This window comes from Macaca nemestrina, chromosome 12 (genome assembly GCF_043159975.1).
Source record: "Macaca nemestrina isolate mMacNem1 chromosome 12, mMacNem.hap1, whole genome shotgun sequence".
In the NCBI taxonomy this organism is placed as follows: domain Eukaryota; kingdom Metazoa; phylum Chordata; class Mammalia; order Primates; family Cercopithecidae; genus Macaca; species Macaca nemestrina.
In genome coordinates this window covers 45807987-45829732 of record NC_092136.1, presented here as the reverse complement: position 1 = coordinate 45829732, position 21746 = coordinate 45807987, and the positions used below count along the sequence as shown (strand labels likewise).

At 43.6% G+C, this 21746-nt stretch overlaps 1 protein-coding gene across 13 annotated transcripts in view; it reads left to right on the top strand.

Moving 5' to 3' along the window:
- LOC105486999 (neuron navigator 2) overlaps positions 1-21746 on the top strand; it is a 767789-nt gene that overhangs the window by 502517 nt on the left and 243526 nt on the right. For all 13 annotated transcript variants that reach the window (XR_011610773.1, XM_011750255.2, XM_071074969.1 and 10 more), the window contains 2 exons: positions 10368-10440; positions 20931-21189. Coding sequence is in view for 12 of the 13 variants with exons in the window: in XM_011750255.2 (XP_011748557.1) it covers positions 10368-10440; positions 20931-21189 (332 nt within the window). In the remaining variant the exon portion in view is untranslated. The remainder of the gene's footprint in view (positions 1-10367; positions 10441-20930; positions 21190-21746) is intronic.

Below are 21746 nucleotides of genomic sequence, written 5' to 3'. Positions count from 1 at the left end.
GGCCAAATCGTTTCTTAGTATAAAATGTTTTGTGTATTCCTTGCAAAATTCCCCCAAATTATATATTCACAGTCATCAGTGATCTAGCATTCAGGTGCAACTCCTTAGCCATGCCTACAACTAGCTTTTGAAATAAAAAATAGATTGAGGTAATGTATGTGGAAGTTTCTAGTATTGTGCCTGATATGTAATAATCACCCACTGATTGCTAGCAGAATTTGAAATTAGAGTGGAAACAATGGTGATTTGGGGTTAGATTTCTCATAGACATTAACACAATAGGGTGTACTATAAAGGCAGAGAATAGCAGACCATGGCCTTCATTCTAGCCATCATCAGAGTAGGTAAGCAAAGTCCTGCAGGATTCTGAATTGAGTATTAACGCATTCAAAGGTGTTTGCTTGGCTTCGTTTCCTGCTTATGGATGCCACCAGGACAGGTCTTACATTTAAGTACATACTATCCTTGGAATTTCAGGAAATGCATGGATTGACTGTTCGTGAACAACCAGAAGAACCATAAGCTGCCGATAGTGGTAAATTGGCTGAAGCACAAAGCACAAAGCTGACTTACACAGGCTGGTGTGAGGGAACTGGTACCAAGCTGAGGAGTGAGTTTCACTCTTGGCCTTCCTCTACAGATTTTTCCATTACCATATTCCTTTATATCTACTTATTTTGTGGGTATAACGATGTGGTCTAGTGATCTTCCAAAACTGAAGATTCACTGCACTCTAGAGACATATCTACTCCTGAATTTCAAGGATCTGCTGTCTTATTTAATTTTGCATTTATATTCTGCTACCTCTTGAAGATTCTATGGTGGCTTATGGGTTTAAGCATGTAATATGGCAAAGGTACCAAAAAAACAATCCAGACCTTTTTAAAAGAGCATAGTGAGTAAGTGTCAGGCTTTTGAGTAGGTGCCTTGATGAGAATAAGTTGTCCCTTAACATATTTGTGACTGTATGTTTAGTGGAGTGATTGTTTACTTAAAGTCAACTCTTGCCCAGGAGACTAGCTGCTCCTTGAGGGAAGGACCACACTGTCTTGTCTGCCTGCATTTTCTGCCCATTGAATAGGACTGAGAAGAGAATAGATGCTCAGTCTGTATTTTCAAGGAATGAACGAGACTGTCAGATTCCAGGTAATTGCACTGGGTGACATCTCCAAGTGTCTGTAATCCCATTCTCTCTACCTCTGTTGTGTGTCTTGGGGGACTGGAAGTCAGGAATTTTTTCTTAAAGTTTGAGTCCACGTTTATGTCCTCCTCTGTGGGTAAAACCAATGTTTTCTGCAAAAACTATTTGGTTTTTAAAAAGTAAAATTGATATATGTATACATTGTATAATGATTTCCACAGTCAAAATAATTGATACTTCTAGTACCAGGCATGCTGTACCTTAGATCTCTAGAACTTGTTCTTTTTAAAACTGGAAGTTAATACCTTTTGACTACCATCTTTCCATTTCCCTCATCCACCAGCCACTGGTAAACCACTGTTCTGCTCTCTGCTTCCATGAATTCAACTTTTTATAATCTCACATATAAACAAGATCACGCAGGATTTGTCTTTCTGTACCTAGATTATTTCACCTAGCATCATGTCCTTCAGGCCCATCCATGTTGTTGCAAATGGCAGGATTTCCCTCCTTTATTATGGCTGAATAATATTTTATAATATACCACATTTTCTGTATCCATTTATCCTTTGATGCATTGCACACTTAGATTATTTTCCTAACCTGGTAATTGTGAATAGTGCTGCAGTGAACATGAGTCCCCAAATTAAAAGGAGCTGAGCAAGGCAATAAAGCAGGAGGAGAAGCAGTCTGACATGGGGACTCATAAGCTGTGTCCAGCCCCTGATTCCCACATTCTGAAGCTTTCCTGTTTCAAAGCCACCATGAGAGCTTGAACTGGCTTGCTGTAAACGTTAATGCTTGAATGGCCAAATATCTCTTTGAAATACCAATTTACTTTCCTTTTGACAGTGGTAGTTCTTATGGTAGTTCTATTTTTAAGTTTTTGAGGAACTTCCATACTGTTTTTCGTAATGGACTGTTGACTCTCCTTAATGAAAACTATTTGCCTAAAAGGTCTTAGGCTTTCTCATGTAACTCAATAGAAGAGACTTGGACCACAAAGTTTTTTGGATAGATAGTTGTGGTTCTGGCAGGGTAAAAATGAATGCTAGTGACAAATTATGTATTCGTAGAAAGGCTGTACTAGTGTCATATAATTTAACAAGTCTCAGAGTGTCTCACACTTCGAAATGATCTTTCACTTTCAGGAAATGCCACTGGTATGAAAATTCTGCCATTATGAAATTACATGAAGAATGAGCCCTTTTAGAGCTCTAAATATGTGAAGTTCCAGATCATTGACATATATCCACCCACCCAATCCTCTCAGTAATGGTGGGAGATAGATATCAGCATTTCATGTTACAGATGACAAATCTAAGGCTTGAAGCAGTTAATAATTTTCTCAGAGTCTTGTGGGCATCTGTCAGGGAGCCAGAACCAGGGTAGGAGGAGTCCAAAGTCATGTTCTTTTAAACAGATATTGTCACCTAATAATTGTGGGCAAGAGGTAATGTGGGAAGCCAATGGCAGTCCCTTCGGTCGTGATGTGAATTTGTTTATCAGCAACTTTTCAAGAAAGAGTTGTGGAGAAGTAAGCATGACATCAGGTTATGGAGAGGGCCCAGATTCCTGGAGAGCTGTGCTTGAAAGGAAAGCCAGGAGGAGGAAACGGAAAGCAGATAAGCCTGTTCGATTCTCTGTTTCACCAGGGGCCAACCCAAGACACAGCTTTGGAATGTCCTGTCCTTAGAACTATTGCCCAGGGCCACTCATGCCTAAAATTACAACACAGTAACAAAAACTACCAGTTGTTGGACACATATTAAACATCACAAATATATCCTCTTGTCTAATGACAACCACCACCCTGGGGGGTAGGTGTTATAATGCCCATTTTATAGATCAGGACACTGGGGTAACTTGCTGAACATCATAATTTAGTAAATGCCAGAAACAAGATTTGAATCCAGACTTGTCAGAACCTAAAGCCTGTATTACATCCTCTAAATATCACTCCTTAGCCCTAATCATTCCCCTTTTGTGTTTGTGTCCAGCTTCTAGCTTGAAGTCCTTGACTTGGAGCAGTGATTCCTTTTGGAAGTGCTAGGAAGTTTTAAGGAGAGTTACTCTGAAATTGTAGCAGGAGAAAGGATATACAGAATGGGATATTGATTGAATGTACACAAAGGTATCCTTGGGCCTTTCTGACACACTGGTCACCAGTGGAATTTTTCCTCTCATAGGGTCTACCATCTCTAAAAGAGAACAGAGTTCAACCATAAGAGTTTCTTATGGGAACCTCCAGAGTAAGGATAGACTTCTAGAGCTTTAGCTACAACTCCCCTCCCAGGTTTCTTTCTTTGTTTCATGGGAAAAATTGAGAAGTCAGAAAATAATAGAAAAATTATTCTAGGCACTTGGAAGCAAAGTGGAAAAAGATAGTCACTGGAGGAATTTGAGAATCTTGCTTTCAATTTTTTCTCTAGAGGTAATTTTCTTTGTATCCATATGGACTTGCCCATTTGCTGTAAAGCAGAGAGACTCTTAAAAAGTTTTTTAAAAAGGGAATTTTTGACAACATCTTGGAAAGCTGAAGTTATAAATATTATAAACAGTATGGTGGATAACACTGCCAAATTAAAAGGAGCTGGGCAAGGCAATAAAGCAGGAGGAGAAGCAGTCTGACATGGGGACTCATAAGCTGTGTCCAGCCCCTGATTCCCACATTCTTAAGCTTTCCTGTTTCAAAGCCACCATGAGAGCTTGAGCTGGCTTGCTGTAAAGGTTAATACTTGAATGGTCAAAGCTGGGACAGAGTCATGGAGCCCCTCTTATAACTGGACAAAGTTGGCTTTCTTTATAAATCAGCCTGTGTGGCTTACACAAGGGCAGGCCCTGATGCTCCCGAATATTTCCATGCCCAGGAGAACTGGAAGCACCACCATGTGTTTCCCTCATTTCTGAGGTCCCCTTCTAAAATTAAAAGTATAGTGTCAGGACGCCGCAAACTCTGCCCTATTGGGTTGTGCATCTCCAGGACCACACTATGCTCCATGAGACATGCGATCTTGTGAGTTTGCTAGGCCTCCCACACTGATACAGGTGGACAAAAAAAAAAAAAAAAAAGAAGGTGGGTAAATCATGTGTAAAGTTGTGGCCTCTAGGAGTATAGAGGAAAGAGACAGATAACACTGCAAGACAGACATTTAGGAGGGCATTTCCCCAAAGTTCGTTTTGCTTTTTGGCTTTGTTTCATTGTTTTCTTCTTCTTTTTTCCCTTTGGAAAGAGACAGAGGAAGGGGTATTAGAAGGATATGGAGACCTCTTAGATACGGAACAGACATTTCCAGTACATGTGACCACAGATGTTGATATTTGCCTCCCATCCCTCCCCTTCTTTGTGACCAGCCCAGAAGCCTCTGGAACCCTACCTTGAGGCCCCTGTTTGACCCATCCCTAACATGAAATAATCCATCCTCCAGCTTTCAGATAGGAAGGACTTGGCTGGGTTGCTACTGCCATGGTAATGGGGCAGGTCGAGGTACTGACAAGACTTCCCAAGGAATGAAGAGACCCTTGCCTTTGCTCCTTCTCTATGTCAACTCCTTTGTGTGGTCAACATGCCCCAATGTGGCCCTGTTTGCCCTTGCTCAAGGGACCTCTCATTGCCCTTCTCCCTTGCCCACCATGCTCCAGCCATTATGACTTTTTTTGGGTTCCCAGAATGTGGTATATTGGATCCTGTATGGAGTCTTTTAGCTTTGGATTCCCTAGGCTTGGTAAGTTCTTATTCTCCCCACTGTTGGTGCCTGGCTAATTCCTTAGGTCTCAGCACAAATTTCCCTTCATTCCTTCAGTCAACAAATATTCTTGAGTAGATCTATTATGTGCTGCACCCTATCCTAGGTGCTTGGGGCTACATCAGTGAACAAAGCAGACAAAAAACCCTATCTGTGGACCTACATGCTGCCACTTCCTTAAGATATTCTTGTCTGTTACCCTCCCCCTGGCCCTGCTGCACCCCGAGGCTAGATTAGGTCTTCCTTCCTGCATACACGTTCCCAACACTCTTCTCTTTCATGGTAATCATAACAGCTTGTCATCATGTACTTATTTGTGCATTCTTTATTTAATGCTGGTTTCCCTATGTTAGACTGTAGGTTCTACAATGTTGGGGATTATGTCTGTCTTATTCACCACTATATACTCAACACCAGCACATTGGTTGACACCCAGTAGGTGCTGAGTAAATAGGGGTGAAGGAATAGATAAATGAATGGATGACAATTATTTTTGATGGCAAATAGCAATATCAGGTATGAGGGTCCCACCCACTTCTGGGAGGAAGTTGTTTGAGTTGACATATGAGTTTTATGAAGAAGCTACACTGTGCTTCCAGAGTCACCAGAACTTGCAGGTTCTCACTTAGCCTTGCCTGGGGTCTAAAGCTCCTACTGCCTAAGCTTTAGGCATTTCATGATTTACAAAAATGGTTGTGACCATGCCTGACTTTAATGCAGCAGCTGTTTGCCTCTCCTTCCAGACTGGAGATTTCCCAAGGGGCTTGGTGAGAAACTGTTATACCGTAAGAACTACGGTTCCATTTATTTGGTATGCCCAGAATGTCATCTTGCCCTAGGCTGTGGTAGCACCCATAGAGATGGTCTTCGTTTGCATTAATCATTTTCATGCGCTTTGCACTCAGCTACACTGGTATTCAGAGAAAAATGCTGCCATGACAACTGCCACAACAGATGGTATTTGATCAGTCTCTAAGCTACCAGGGAGATATATAGCAGTGCTTCCGAGGTTTGCATATTTTGCGTTATCAGGAGACCCAAGTCCAGCCTTAATCATGATCGAAATGCAAAGTTTTCCATTTGTTTCTTATCTCCTGATTCTCTTTCCAGTTGTTTGGCATTTGTTTTGATTTTTCTAACTCCCTAGCTCTCCTGGGTGGGGAAATACTTCAGGATATGGGAGACAAAGGCTGCAACACACATAGACCATGGAAGTTGCCCTGCAATAGTTTTTCAGAGACTGCTGAAAAACGATTCAACTTTGGGATGGCAGTCTCAGCAGAGATTGGCAAAAAGGCTTAATTGCAGCCTCTCTCATGGATGTTCAGGCACTGCACAAGGTGGAGGCCACATGTGGCTCCAAACAAAGGGAATTCTGGGGAGGTGCATCCTGGTCTGCCCCTTTTCTCTACCTCCATCCTTCATCCAGCACCTCTCTGCTCCCGGAGTCTCCAAGCCACGTGGTGGTCCCTCTTCTGGGTTTCCCCAGAAGAGGGAATGCTGCAAATTCCAGCAACTCAGTCCCAGAGCTCTTGGACCCATTTCTATGGCAGCAACTGCAATAGCTTCTCACCCAGTCCCCAGCCCCCTTCAAAAACACTGGAATGTCAGACTTCATACAGATATTTTTCAGCTCATTTTGGAAAGTAGTTTATATTGGCCACTACGTGCTAATGAACAAGTTTGGTCTTATTTACATACTTTGCTGTTTAAGAGTCTTTTCTTTCACCTGCCTCCCAACTTTAATCGGATCCTTATCTCATGCTGTGTGTCTGGATCACACATGAGTCTTGTTGAAGATGGGCACGAGAACATCATTGTGCTGTAATGACTACTGGGGTGCTGCTGCTGGGGCCGTTCCCTCTTGAGATGTGGTAGGAGTTGGCAATTTCAACAGTACTCGAAGATGGATTGTGTTTACCTGTACAGTATTTAGAAGAAAACCTTAAGGTGAATTTTAATCACAAGAAGGACTGGATCAAAGAAACAATCTCCCTTTCTGATCTCCTTCCAAATGAAGCCAGGAGGTTGGAAGCCACATCTGACCCCATTCTGCTTCCCAGCCTCACTCTCTTCCTGGGGTGCAGATGAAAGAGCGTGGGTCTCGGCCGCCTTGTCAGCAGTGATTTTTAACCTTAATGGAATCTTATTAAACAGTGGATTTGAGACTTGAGGAATGTTTTTTGAACTCCTTCTGTGAACAGAGAAATCATAGTAGAAAGGTAAAATTCAAGGCACTTGATGGACTTACGAATGATCTTTTAAATAATGACCATGTTCTTTGTTTTAACATTTTCTGGAGTGCAGACCAGCCATCTGCTTTTGGCTCCCTGTATTTCTTCTCTAGAAGAAAACACTGGTGCCCTTAGGCTTTTTCTGTTCACCTAATAAAGGAAGATCCTAATGCTTCTCTTGTTTATGTGCTCTGATTCTTCCTGAGACAGACAGGAATCAAGGTGTGTGTTGAATGGCTCTGTGGACCCTAGAGGAGGATTATCTAAATGCAGGCTCCTATGTATGATGGGCAGGAGGACTTCCTGGTTTCTCACCCAGCTCTGTCATTTACATTGACCTGTGTAATCTTGGTCAAAAATCTGACTTCCTTACCTCACTTTCTGTATCACATAATACTTGCTAAAACCAACACCATCCAAAGAATTGAGTGCCATGCTGGCGCAGAGCAGACATCTACACAACAATGTTGACTGAATGAATGCTTGAAAGAATCCTGCAACTCAGGGCCTCTCAATCTCAGCACTGTTGACATTTTGGACTGGACAGTTCTTTGTTGTGAGAAGCTGTCCTGTGCACTGTAGTATGTTTAGCAACATCTTGGCCTTTATCCGTAAGATGCTAATAGTACCCTGCCCCCGTTGTGACAGCCCCAAATGCTGCCAGTTGTTGACAAATTGATCCTTCACCTCCACCCTCCATCCCTAGCCAGTGGAGAGCTACTGATCAAAATTATGAAATTCTGTGAAAAAAATGACAGGACTTTAAAAAGTTAACAAAGAAGAAGTATTCGGGTAACTTATTTATAATTATCCTTTTAATAGCATCGGACATTAAAAGAAAGTCCAGCAGATGGCTGAATTGAAATGTATCAAGGCTAGCCTTGCAAACAGACACTATCATGTACTTTAAATGATGCTGTATGTGTTGAATGTTCCATAAATATAAGTAATGTACTTTATGCTTCTTGGAATGTGAGCTCTGTAGAAATAGTGTTGTAGTAGAACAGTGCTTTTCTTGAATATGTTGGCAGTTGTCTTTATTTTTTTATTCAGTGCCATATTGCTGGACTATTGCTGAAAAAACTTAACCTACCTCGTCAGCCCACCTCCATGACACTTCCCAGGATAAATATCAAGTGTACTATTTTTGAATTTGCAATTAGAGATTCAGGGATGGTGAGCTTTTTCTTTTTCTCACTTTCCATGGGAACAAAATTGCCAAAGCCTCACTTACTAGCCATGTGCAAGATATTATATAAAAGGAGTAGGAGAGAATGATAGGAAAAGGCAAGCAGTAGAAGAGGGATTTTATAATTTTATTATGATTTAAATACTAGTGTCTCTTTTGGGGGGCAACAAATCCTTTTGAGTGGATTTGGTATATTACCACTGTGTGCAACAGTAGAAATAAGCACTGATAATTAACATTTTTTCTCAAAAGCAGGATTTCATGGTATGGTGAAGTGGCATTCAGAGGCACAACTGTTATTACACTTACAAATGAGAGCAGATTGCTCCAAGACATCACACTCAGGGTACTCCCAGCCAGTCTTTCCTTTACTTTCCCCTCCCCTATTCCCTCTAAGCCAATAGCACCTGGTTGTCTGCATTTATGTAAATGCAGGCTCCTGTGTATGACAGGGAGGAGGAGCTCCTGATTTCTCACCCAGCTCTGCCATTGACATTGACCTGTGTAATCTTGGTCAGAAATCTGACCTTCTTACCTCACTTTCTCCATCATGTAATACTTGCTAAAACCAACACCATCAAAAGTGGTCATCCCTGGGGCTGGACAGGGGACAGGAAAGATGAAAAGAAAGCTTACCTTTCCTCCATGTATATGAGAAAGGACTTTCTGCAATGATGGCAGGCATAACGCATAGCATCAATATTTAGTTCGCAGCAAGTTGCATTCTGCACCTTTTTCTAGAGATGAGAAAATGTCTTCCAGATGAGGACCCTTGAAGTGTGAGATGGAGGTTGGAAAGGAGATGGGAACCTGTGCTAAAAATGCAAGGATGGAGTAACTTCAAGCTCAGGGTCGAGTAGAGTCTATAATACGGGTGCAGTTTTATTCAGGTGTCCCATAGCTTAATTTAAAGTCCTTGGAAGATGTAAAGACTGAGAGTAGATAAGTCATAAAATGCCAAATGTCAGTAGGCGGGTGGATGTGATCTTCAGGAAGACTGCCTTGGAGCTAGACTCTACTCAAATTAGAGCTCTTAAATGTAGACACTTTACATTTTCTGTGGCTATGAAGGAGCATTGGGAAATTGCTTGGGGTTGAAGAAACAGGAAGGGTCACATGTATACTGTGGAAGGCTATCATTTATTAGTTCAAAATAAATTCCATGGGTTAAGTACTGATTTGAGTTCATAGGAATGTTGATGGAACCTGGGAAGTAATGAGGGGTGGGGTGATGGTGGAGGGGAATGAGTGGGGTCCCCATTGTTAAATGCAAATTGTGTGAAATTTAAAGATCTCTGTGCTAAGTCTAAAGAAATTTCTTTTACTTATGGTACCCATTGACATTAATCAAGCCAGAACATTTTCCTTTAAACCAAAAAATAATTAGCCCTGACAACTGAAGTCAAATTAGCCTGTTGGGAATGACCTAATTGTTCTTTTGGGAAGGCTGGACACTGGCTTGCCCTTGGCTGTGGCGTCAGCCCTGGCAAACCTGGGAGATCTCACAGATTCTGGTGGGTCCCTTCTTGTCACAGAAAGCACAAAAGACAGAGGGGTTCAGGAGGTCACAGCCGTCCCCAGTCATCTGCAATGCCTCCCATCTGGAAAATTTTGTGTGTAAATGCTACCCAGATTCCTGCTAAAACTCCCATTCACCGTTTGTACGTTTGACTGCCTGCCTCTTTGGTGGCTGGCAATTTCTCCCAGCTGCTGGTAGATGGGTGTGTCCACTAACCTTTTCCCCACCTCCATTTTTCTGGCAACTGCTCAAGTTTTCAGGATTGCACTGGTGGTGGCAGTGACCAAGATGAGAGCTCCCGTTCCGCCCTGGTTATTTTTGGCAGCTGTGAGCAATGCAAGGCCTCGACTTTTGGCACTATGTGGTTGGGATATTAGGTAAACTTTTCCTGTGCAAGTATAGACAAAGAGTCCTATCTTGCGTTCATTCATCCATCGGCCGTTTTTACAGCATTCTGTTTTCCCATTGTTCCTAATAAGAGATGGCTCTGGAGAGCGTGAACATTTATTAAATGTATATTGTTGTTTTTCCCCCCTAGATTGAAAACATAGATGCCTGCTTGAATTTCCTGGCAGCTAAGGGAATAAACATCCAGGGGCTGTCTGCAGAAGGTGAGTCAGAGCGCTTGTCATGAAGCTGCCTCATAATTAGAAATGCCCACCTGTTACTTATGAATGATATTAACACAATTAAGACAAGGGATGTTCGTTGGCTCCTCTGGTTTTGTTTTCCTTTAGGTTCCTCAATGGTTGCCTAGACTTGAGGATGCCAACGTTATTACTCACCAAAGACTCACTCCAAGAAGGTAGATTCAACCATACCAGCTGCCTCTGCAAGACCCTGAGAGGGTAGTGAAGGGAAAGCTGTCCTATTTGAGAAAGACTTGCTTAAACAATGCTGGTTTGATTCACCTGTCTAGTAATTCAGTTAACTATCAAGTCAGGCCTTATCTATGGGAGAGAGCATGCTTCACCACAGAACATATTTCAGCTGTACAGTTCCCAGGGAGAAATGCTTAATCCTTATCTCTAACTTTTATTAGAGGAAGCAGCACTTTTTCTTGCTCTTATAAAATGCATGTGATTTATTAATGCAACGCTATATTTTTACATCGTGATTAGTTTTTAATTAATTTAAATTTGGTGACTAATTAGCACATTAGTTCACCAGCGTTTTGCTATTAAATTAGTTATTGGTCTGGAGATGGCTGGTTTGAATTCTCAGCCACCTCAGACAACATCTCAGCCTGAAACTTTCACGCTCTCTCCTGTTTGTAAATACAAGCAGCTGCCAGCTCAGAGCTGCCATAGGCCCAGGCATCCTCCCAAGCTCATTAGGCTGCACCTGCCTCCAGTTTTCCCAGAACAGGTAAAGCAGTTTGGGCTTCAGACGATAGCGCCTTTCCCTAGTGAGACTGCTTTTTGAAAGGATGCCTGTTGGCATGGACTCTGGTGGTCAGGGTGGGGCAGAGGAGAACAATGAGAAAGGAAACAGCCAAATGGAGCAGGTAAGTTTGCAGGCATGATGGATTCTGTCTGGGACCTGTTCCTTGCCTTTGCTCTGCTACACGGTGAAAGCTTGGTTTTCCTGGCTGCGTTTCCGAGTGGTAGTCTCTTCTGGTATTGGGGGTGGGCAGTATAAATGGCCATGATTAGTGCCTAGTGGGTGTGTTGTGTCTCATTGGGACCGTAGGAATTCCCAATTGATGAATTGTAGGAACTCTGATGTGCTGGACCTGTTCCCAGTCAGGCATGGACACACTGCTTCCAGAGGTCACAGAAGCAGTCGTCGTGTGGTCAGTCCTCATTCCAGAGGATTCCCCAGCCCTGGGGTATGGACCCTCATCCATGGGGATAAGATCAGGGCTGGCTGACATGTGGAATATGCTTTGCTGTGGAGCGGGGGTTTGCTGGGAGTAGGCAGATGCAAATTCCCATTCAGAGGAGCACATGATTTCCTCCTGGTACGGAGTTCTTATGCTGGCTGGTAGGTGGCAGGGCATGCTCCTCCTAGTTTCTGGGAGTGATTAAACTCCTGGCACAGGCCTGTGTCTCCCAGCAGAGCACAAGCAGGGACTTTTACAAGGTGTGCTTGGCAGCAAGTGGCAGTAGGGCCTCTTGGGTATGCAGACTCTGCAGGCCTGCTTCATCCTGCCTGGCTGGGAGTGACCCCTGGCCACTCAGCTATCTACCCATTGTCCTGACTTCTGCCTCATTTGTTCTCCCCGTCTGCCCCATCCTCTCTGTACCCCAAGGCATAGAGAATCTATGCAATAAGTATTTGTTGAATGAACAAGTACCAACTATGCTTTGAAGGTTTTTATCTGTATTGGCTTCAGTTCTCACAACTAAAGTTGGAGTTTATGACAGCCTCAGTTTATAGATGAAGAAACTTTGGCTTAAAGAGGTTATGAGTGACATCCCTGAAGCATGTAGCTAGAGAGTGGCAGAGCCAGAATTTGCACCCAGTTCTGTGTGATTTCAGAGCTCATGATCATGGCATCTTCTGGGAGAGCAGGTGGATAAAATCTAGGTATGCCTTGTAAAGGTAAAATAAATGAGGTTTAAACTCTTGGTTACCTGGAACATGGTTTCAGAAGATGTTATAGCTCATGGAGGCACGTCATGCAGAGAGATACTCAGCCGTCTGCCCCTTTTTAACATTGGGATGACTCTTGGAGGCTCTGAGCATGGGAAGAGCATACCGTAGCCAGTGGTATCAAGCCATCATGGTATAACCATGAAGGAGTTTTATGGTATTTCAGTGACTACCTTAACTGTGCTATGTTGAATCCCCATCCTTCCTGCTGGGTCAAGACTCACTTAATGATATTTTGGCCAGAATGTATAGCTCTTTAGTCATCTTCAAGTTATCACAATTACTTGATGCCCATATTTATGACTCAGTCATGGTCATTTTTAAACTTCAATCTCATTTTAAACTTCAGTCTCAAACGTCAAGACTCTACTCAAAGCTCTTTACCCTCATTCCTTCCAGTACAAATGGCTTTAGGAGTTTGAAGAGAGATGGCGGCATGCTGACTTGACTTTCTCTCCTTTCCCCTTCCCATGTTCTTGTGCCTGAGCCTCCAGAATTGAGGCAGCACAGAGGAAGCAGAGTTCTGCTGCTGGGGAAGGTGCTGTCCTCAGTATACATCACTGCCACTGTCTCAGCTGGTAGTCTCAGCAGGCCCTTCTGACCAGGACTCACTCCCATGTAGCTCCCAGGGCACTGGTGGTCTTCTGTGAGACTTGGCCAGATCTTTTACCTCAGTCTTATGATCCCTCCAATACCTACCATAGGACTAGCAGGAACGTGTGGGCTCCATTTTCCACTTGCAGTGGGTGGAATTGCAAGGCCTCCTGTCACCTGGCAGCAGTCCCCCACCAGACAGTCTCTCTCCAGTTCTTTTCCCCACGCAGGTGGCCAAGAGGCAGATCAGCCAAGTCTCTTCTAAGCGGATGTCCAATTTGGGACTGGAATGCCAGGACCCTCCTTCTTGCCAGCACCCCCACTTTGAGCGATCCTCAGAGCTACCACTCCCTTGACTTCAAGGGGCCCAAGGACTCTGCTACCTTGCCTCCTTGGTGAGGGGAGGAAAATATCCTTTCTCCATCATCATCAAACATTGTCTCCCCAAAATGACATTCTGTCATCTAGATCTTCTTATATTTTTTGGAGGTTGGGGAGTGATGAAGGTATTAGTGGTAAAAGTGTGAACTGCTGCATTCCTTTGGGAAAGTGGCCCCAACGTCTGCCACATTCTCAAACTTACAACAAGCAAGGGTACTTAGAGCCTTTAATCCTCAAATTTGGCCTTATTCACAATTTCAGGGTACAGGCAATATCTCATTTGACATCATGTTAAATTACAGGAATAGATTTATTGAGAACTTATCACGTCAGTCGCTGAGCTAAATGCTGTGCATATTTATATCTTATTTAGTATCCCCAGCAACCTTATGGGGTCAGTATTAGTATTATCCCCATCCTACGGATGAGCAAACCAAGGCCCAAAGAGATTAAGCTACACAGTAAAAAAAAAAAAAAAAAAAGAGCCACAAGATCAGCAGTGGCTAAACTACCCACATCTGCTGATTCAAAGGCCTGATGTGTGCTAATGCACATTACTGCGTATGTTTCTATCCACCTGCGTAACTACTAGCAAAGCAGTGTGGTGTATTAAAAAGTAATGTGGATTTAATGCTTTTTGTTTTCCTTTTGAAGATGACTGAGTGCCCTGAGGCTCCTTCTCTGATGAAAAAATCATCAGCAGTTGGAAGGCCTCATAGATACATCTCCACCCTTGCCCAGTCTAAAGCTGGGTTTGCATTCAGGAGGGTGTATGCACCTGTCCTCAAAGCATTTCAGCAGCTCAGGCCTGCCTCGACCCGCCTGCTAGAGAGCCACAGGGAGCCTTTGTTCTAGGGCACAGACAGCGGATGCTTGGGGGCAGAGGCTGCAGGCTCAAGTGAGCCCCATGGAGGTGCTGCTGGTTTGGGGAACTTCCCTGGACTAGACCTCCCTGCCCCATCAGTTTTCCTGAAGATTGAACCGATCTATTTGCTCTTGGAGATGTGCCAGAGTCCTATGAGCTTGGGCCTCCCTTTGCCCTGCAGTGATGTTCAAGATCCTCCACCAACCCTTCCCCAAGACACACCACCTGTCACAGCCATCTGTAAACCCGTCCCTGTGAGGAAGGATGGCCTTTATCTCTGGCCGTTTTGAGAACACCTGGGGTTTGTGCTATCTGGCCCTGAGCCCATCCTCCTGCAATGGAGAAGCGGAGGTTGGGGAGTAAGGCATATTCTATCTAGTTCAGCAAATGTTTCCTGGGCACATCCTGTATGCCAGGCCCAGTGCTAGGCACTGGAGTACATCCGTAATCAAGTCAGTCATATTAAACTAACCTTGATTCCAGTTAATAAAAGAGAGCTGTGTTAGTGGTAAGCACAGGATCCAGTGGTAACCAAAGAAAGGCAAATCAACTTTTCCTGGGGCTCTCAGTGGGGCTACACAGAAGTGGTGATGATTCCCCCCAGATTTCTTGGGATGAATAGGCATTTGCCAGACAGAAAAGGAAGGTGAAAGGAAACCTGAACAGAAGATCAGGCATAGGTAATATTAATATGATGGGGGGAAACCTTGCAGACATTGTATACACAAAAGTAGGAACATCCTTCCAGGTGGAAGGAGTGTATGCTTTGAAGTGAAACCAGTTGCTGATTTGATTAGCTCAGTCCTGGGTTTGCTGCCCTGAGGACCAGAGATCTAGGTACTGAGTTTGCTCCTCCTCTCATCCCAAGCTAGAAAGCAGGAGGTCTTTCTGGACCTGTAGGGTGAAAGCAGCAGGTGGAATGTTTCCATTTCCTCCTACCTATATTACCTGAGTATGGCATTGACTGGGACTTTCAGTTTCTGTTTCTTAGCAGAAGAGGCATCATAGGCTCTGCTCCCACCCTCTCATCCCACTTCTCCTATGAGTAGAGTCATTGGCAGACTTGGAGAGCAGCAAGAACACAGAGGGCTGACGAGTGGAGGGGCAAGTTAAGTGGTGGATACCAGTTATATAGCTGGCCCAACTGCAGGGACAATGCTGCAGGCTCCACAGTCCTTAATCAGCTGGGTGAACCTCACACAACCGTGGCTCAAGGGAATTGAATAAGAGTTCTGCAGCTCTGTGGTCTGCACAGCCCCCGCTTTGGCTTTTCATCCCTTATACCCTACAAAGCAGGTTTCTTTGTATTAGATTATTTCAGCGCTTGTGCCATTGTAAACCAAGCCTGAAGTTTCTCTTTAAAAATGTTGAAAGAAAATAACTCCTATTTATCTTACTCTTCATTCCTGGCATTACCCACAGCATCTATGCAGATTAGGACCAGCCAATGGGAAGAAAGCGATTAGTCAGAACCCAAAGAAAGTGGAGTCAAGGCAATACTAATGCAAATAGAAATTGGAATATGAGAATATGGCCTATGCAATTTGCTTTTCTGTTGCCACAAGAGTGGCCACAGGAAGAGAAAGAACAGGGCTCCAGTTTGGGTTTAGCCACAACTGGCTAGTGTCTCCTTGGGCAAGTCAGTTCTCTCTAAATCTACATGTTTTTCCTTCTCTAGAAGTCCAGAGGGCGAGGTTAATCAGACACAAAATAGTAACTCCTTTTCCAAAGCCTTGGGGAATGTCATGAGGGAAACATTCTTGTGGGGCTTTGGGGTTTTTTTTAGGCTTCCTGTGGAACTGGCTTACCAAGGCTCGTGGAACAGACAAATACCATTTGGAAATATGGAAAGAATATAATTCTAGCTATTTTGGATACTGTCTGTTATAGACCACCCAAGGTAGAAACTGTGTGGCTGTCAGCACATTCAGCTCTCTTGAGTTTTTGTAATCAGAAAAGAAAATTAAACAGTTATAATGTCCATCAATTGGTGAATGGATAAACAAAATATGGTGTATCTATATGATGGGAATATAAAAACTGACAAATGCTCTAACGTGGATGAACCTTAAAACATTATGTTAAGTAAAAGAAGCCAGATGCAGGCCTGGCGCGATGACTTACGCCTGTAATCCCAGCACTTTGGAAGGCCAAGATGGGTGGATCACCTGAGGTCAGGAGTTCAAGACCAGCCTGGCCAATGTGGTGAAACTCCATCTCTACTAAAAACACAAAATTAGCCAGGTGTGGTGGCATGCACCTATAATCCCAGCTACTTGGGAGACTGATGCAGGAGAATCACTTGAACCCAGAAGGCAGAAGTTGCAGTGAGCTGGGATCACGCCACTGCACTGCAGCCTGGACGACAAAGTGAGACTCTGTCTCAAAACAAACAAACAAACAAAACCAGATGCAAAAAACTATATACAGATGCTCCTCAACTTACCCTGATAAACCCACCATAAGTTGAAAATAAATGCATTTAATACATCTAACCTACTGAACATCATAGCTCAGCCTAGCCTGCCTTAAATGTGCTCAGAACACTTGAACACTTACATTAGCCTATAGTTGGGCAAAATCACCTAACACACAGCCTATTTTATAATAAGGTGTTGAATATCTTATGTAATTTATTGAATACTGTACTGAAAGTGAAAAACAGAATGGATGTATGGGTACTTGAAGTACAGTTTCTACTGAATGTCTGTTGCTTTCACACTATGGTGAAGGTGAAAAATTGTAAGTAAAACCATCGCAAGTTGGGGACCATCTGTATTGCATGATTCTATTTATGTGAAATATCCAGAAAAGGCAAATCTGTCGAAACAGAAAGCAGATCAGTGGTTGCCTGGGAGTGGGTTTGGGGATTGATTGTAAATGAGCACAAGGAATCTTTTTAGGATGATAGAAATACTTTCTAAATCTAGAATTTGCTAAATTTACTAAATATCATTAAATTGTTCACTTAATTTTATGAAATTATACCTCAGTAAAACTGTTTTAAAAACCAGAAAGATTACCATTGCATTTTCTCTAATGTTAGATCATTCGTGATTTTCCTTTCTGGTCACCAGTGACTGTGGCATACAGGGATGAGCAGAGAGAATGTGGACCACTTCTCAGGCTTCCTTTGGGTGAAGAGCTCTGTAGTGGGTTCTGAGGAGGCTACAGGTAGAATGGCCACATTTTCTCAGCCAAAAAGGAAAGTACAGAGTTGGGCAGTATCCTAGGTGCACTCATTTTCTCATTTATTGTTTATTTTATTTTATTTGTTATTTATTTATTTTGAGATGGAGTCTTGCTCTGTCACCCAGGCTGGAGTGCTGTGTCGCAGTCTCGGCTCACTGCAACCTCCGCCTCCCGGGTTCAAGTGATTCTCCTGCCTCGGCCTCCCGAGTATCTGGGACTACAGGTGCCCACCACCATACCTGGCTAATTTTTTTGTATTTTTAGTAGAGTCGGGGTTTCACCATGTTAGCCGGGCTGATCTCGATCTCTTGACCTTGTGATCTGCCTGCCTAAGCCTCCCAAAGTGCTGGGATTACAGGAGTGAACCACCGTGCCCGGCCTCATTTTCTCATTTAATCTTCAATTAATTCTCATAACAATCCTACAGGAAAGGTACAGTAGGACATATGCTCATTTTAAAGAAGAAAACCGGGGCCCAGAGAGATTGAATCCTGTAAAATCTCAAAGTGTATAAATAATGGAATGTAGAGATTTAACCACAAGTTTTTCTGGCTCCAAAAATGAGAGATCTTTGTTATAAAAATGCTGCCTCCTAAGAGGAAGTATATTTATTGGAGGAACACTATAGTCTCTGACAAGTGAAAAAAAATGTTTTAGGGAACAATGGCCATTCTGATCAGTAAACGACTAAATGACCATGGTAGGTAGAGAATACAACAGGACTGGCTCTGTTTGTCTGCACTGGGATTGGGCTGGTAGGTTATGGAGGGTGCTGATGTGAACATGCCTACTTTTTGCAGTGGATGACCCCGATCCTCTGGCTACGCTGAATTGTTAGTTCCTCTCCTCTTGTTTTTTCTTGGTGTGGTTAAAAAAAAAATGCATCATGGAATATTTGACATCCCAGAAAAATAAAGAATACTCAAATGCCTACCAGCTAGCTTAATAAATAAAACAGGATGGCTATACAAGTAAGCCAAGTTACAACAGTGTTAGAAAACTGGACCCTGAGTCGGAAAACCTAGATTCAAATCCCAGCTCCAGTGTTTATTACCTTGGACAAGTCATAAAACCTTTCTGAGCTTCTGTTTCCCCTTATGTGAAAGAGGGATAATCCTACTCACTTCCCATGTTGTAAGGATTAAATGAGATCATGCACATAAAGAGCTTAGCCTGATACACACTGGTTAATAATAGCTCTTATTGTTATAAACTGTATGACTTGATAACTGTAAAAGGCACTAAAAATAAATCTTACATAGATTTCATCTATCCCCATAATTAACAGTACTTTCTCCCTTCAGTGAATTCAGTTTTGAGGGGAAATTGTTTTCTTAACTTAATAGGCACTAACTTGTGTGTCAGCCCTTGCTTGGCTTACCTTGATTCTGTCCCTAGCTCTTGTCACTGCCCAGTTGGGTGACTATAGATATGTCACTTCACCTTGTGGGCCTTTGTTTTCCCATAAGTAAAGTGAGTAGCTAGCTGAAATTATTTCATCCAAGCCTCACACTCTGTGATTCTCATGTACCACTGAGAACATTTGGAATCAGAAGTAGAACATGCTACAGGTGTGTGCCTCTCCTTTGGTTTCCTTAGTGTGGAGAAGGAAGCATGGCTGAAGGATTAAAGCTGAATTACCAAAAGAGACTGAAGGGCTGGCCCACCCCTTGGGCGTTTCTCTGCTTAACACATCACACAGAGTGGTTTATACGCAGTGACTTTGCATCCTGACTTGCCACATCAGTCCTGGCTACCAACTGTGGTCTGGTATAATTAAGAGCTCCCCGCTCCCTGACTTTCATTCTCAAAAGAATCATAGTTAACACAATAGATTAAAAGGTCACCATAGTAAAAACTGGCATTTATAAGGTATGAAGCTGGAACTGTATGAGACTTTCATTCAGGATTCTGGGGTTATAGTCATATAATAACCAAGACGAGTGAAGGACTTCACTGTTTAAAGTGCGCTTTTGCCTAAATGCTCCCATTTGTTCTGCAAAACAACCTTGTGCAATGGGGCAAAGTGGTGTCCGTATTGCCTTTCTACTGAGGCCCAGAGAGATTAAGTGACTTGCCTGGGGTTGCACAACTAGTAAGCGATAAGAATACAGATTGGAACTCATGGCTTAGGTTTTCCAAATGCTGTGCTCCTGTCTGCTTTGTCCTGTGATAGAATCTGCTAGCTCCCAGAGTAGGGTGTGAAGGCTGGATTCTAGAAGTTTGTATTGTCAGTTTCTTCAGAGCCTGGAGAATGGGATGCTCCAAAAGGAAGTAATTCAGCCTGACCTAATCAGCAGATCACGTCGGGCCAAGGCACTGGCAGGGCACACTTCCTCTTCTGCATGGAATGGAGCTTGCTTCTGAAAGGACTCCATTCATACTTTCTGCCCCTCAACTAAGCCTTGGAGGAAACTCTTGTTCCTTCACTAGCAGCCTCTTTCCCAGCCCGGGGCTAACCTGTAAGTGTACATTACCTACCCTTCTAACAAGGCCTTTGAAGCTTTCTTGCTTCACATCTGTCTTTCCTCCCTTGCCAGTTAAGAAAAACCCATTCTAGAGTGATAGGAAAGCAGAGAGTGCTGAGTATGTTTGCCCCCAAGGTTCCTTCTCCTCTGTCCCTCATGCTTAGTGGCCCCCGAACTTCACTCTTAGGGTCTGCTCAGACTCTGGCCATCTGCATCTAGTGTTAACTGCATAGAAAGGAGGGATCTCCCAAGGAGAAGCCCCTCGTGAGCCATGGCCTTTGCCTGTGAATAAATATTTTATTCTCCTCTGCAACTCTTTATACATGCCTTGAGGCAAATGTATTTTAACGTTGAAAAATACTGTCTGGAATAAAAACAAACATTTATTCCCACTCTGTTCTAATTTCTTTTAATGTAGGGAATATTTTGTATGAGTCCATTATGGAAGCAAGTCCTTCTAGCCTGTCCTATACCCACCCCAAATTAGAGTTATTTGTTCAGCAGATGAGGGACACAGAGCCACATATTTGAGAGTAGAACGACTGGGGAAAGCAGAGCACGCAGATCATGGAGTGGGACAGCAGCCACTTGGCACACTCATTGTGGCTTGAAGCTTAGAACATGGACTTGGCAGAAGCCAAGTGCACTGTGAAGACCCATGAGCTTCCCCCAGTGCCAGAGTTCCTCCATCCCCTGCCTGTAGAACAAGCACAGTCTTGCTCGAGACGCTTGCTTTTTCAGTGGTGTCCTTACTGAGAATTTCCTCTTGGCACCTACCAGACATCTAGTTGCAACTTGCCTCCTGTATCCACTCTAATTCTAATGGCGAGAATAAGCTAATTTCTTTGTGGTATAGGCTGATTTTAATTGACTGTGATACCAATGAAGTGTTCAGGAAGCCTGTCATATCCTAAAGAAATCAAACTCGCGTGCAGGCTGAAACAGCCCGTTGAACAGGAAGAAGAGCTCCCCATCTGACCAGAGTCTCTTTATTGTCTTGCAGAGATCAGGAATGGAAACCTCAAGGCCATTCTAGGCCTCTTCTTCAGCCTCTCCCGATACAAGCAGCAGCAGCAGCAGCCCCAGAAGCAGCACCTCTCCTCACCTCTGCCGCCCGCCGTGTCCCAGGTGGCCGGGGCCCCCTCCCAGTGCCAGGCTGGCACCCCTCAGCAGCAGGTGCCAGCCGCTCCCCAAGCCCTGTGCCAGCCTCACCAGCCAGCGCCACATCAGCAGTCAAAAGCACAAGCTGAAATGCAGTCCAGGTGGGGGCTCCTTGCCAACTGATGGTTCTGTTTCTCAGGCATCTTCCTCCACACCAACCAGTCTCTAGGCTATCCTGTATGGGTTTTTCATTTGTGCTTCTTCAATGCTGAGAGCTACTGGTGGTTAGTGGGAAATTAGCATGGCCTTGCAATGGATACAGTGAGGAGCCCTTCTTGTGTCTGGCGGAGATGTATACTTTTATAGGTCAGAATTGCCAGCAGCCAAAGCTAATTAGCTGCTCCTGCTATTACTCTGGCCTATTACACACATGCTTGTAGGCAATAAACAGCCCCTAAAATAGACTTCAAACCCCTTTTGTGTGTCTGCCTACAAGCTGAATGTTCAGTGTTATACATGAGAGTAGTTTTACTTAGTGGAGGTAAAAGTTCTATTCCAGTGGATGCCTCTGCTTTGCCAGAACAGAAATATAGAGGGCACTGAAGAAAGGTGGCAAGGGAAGGAGGCAGCCATCCCTGAGTGGGGCAGCATCGCCTAATGGGAGCAATTACCATTAAATGTGACTGTTGTGTTGAACTGCCATGAGGAGGGTCCCACA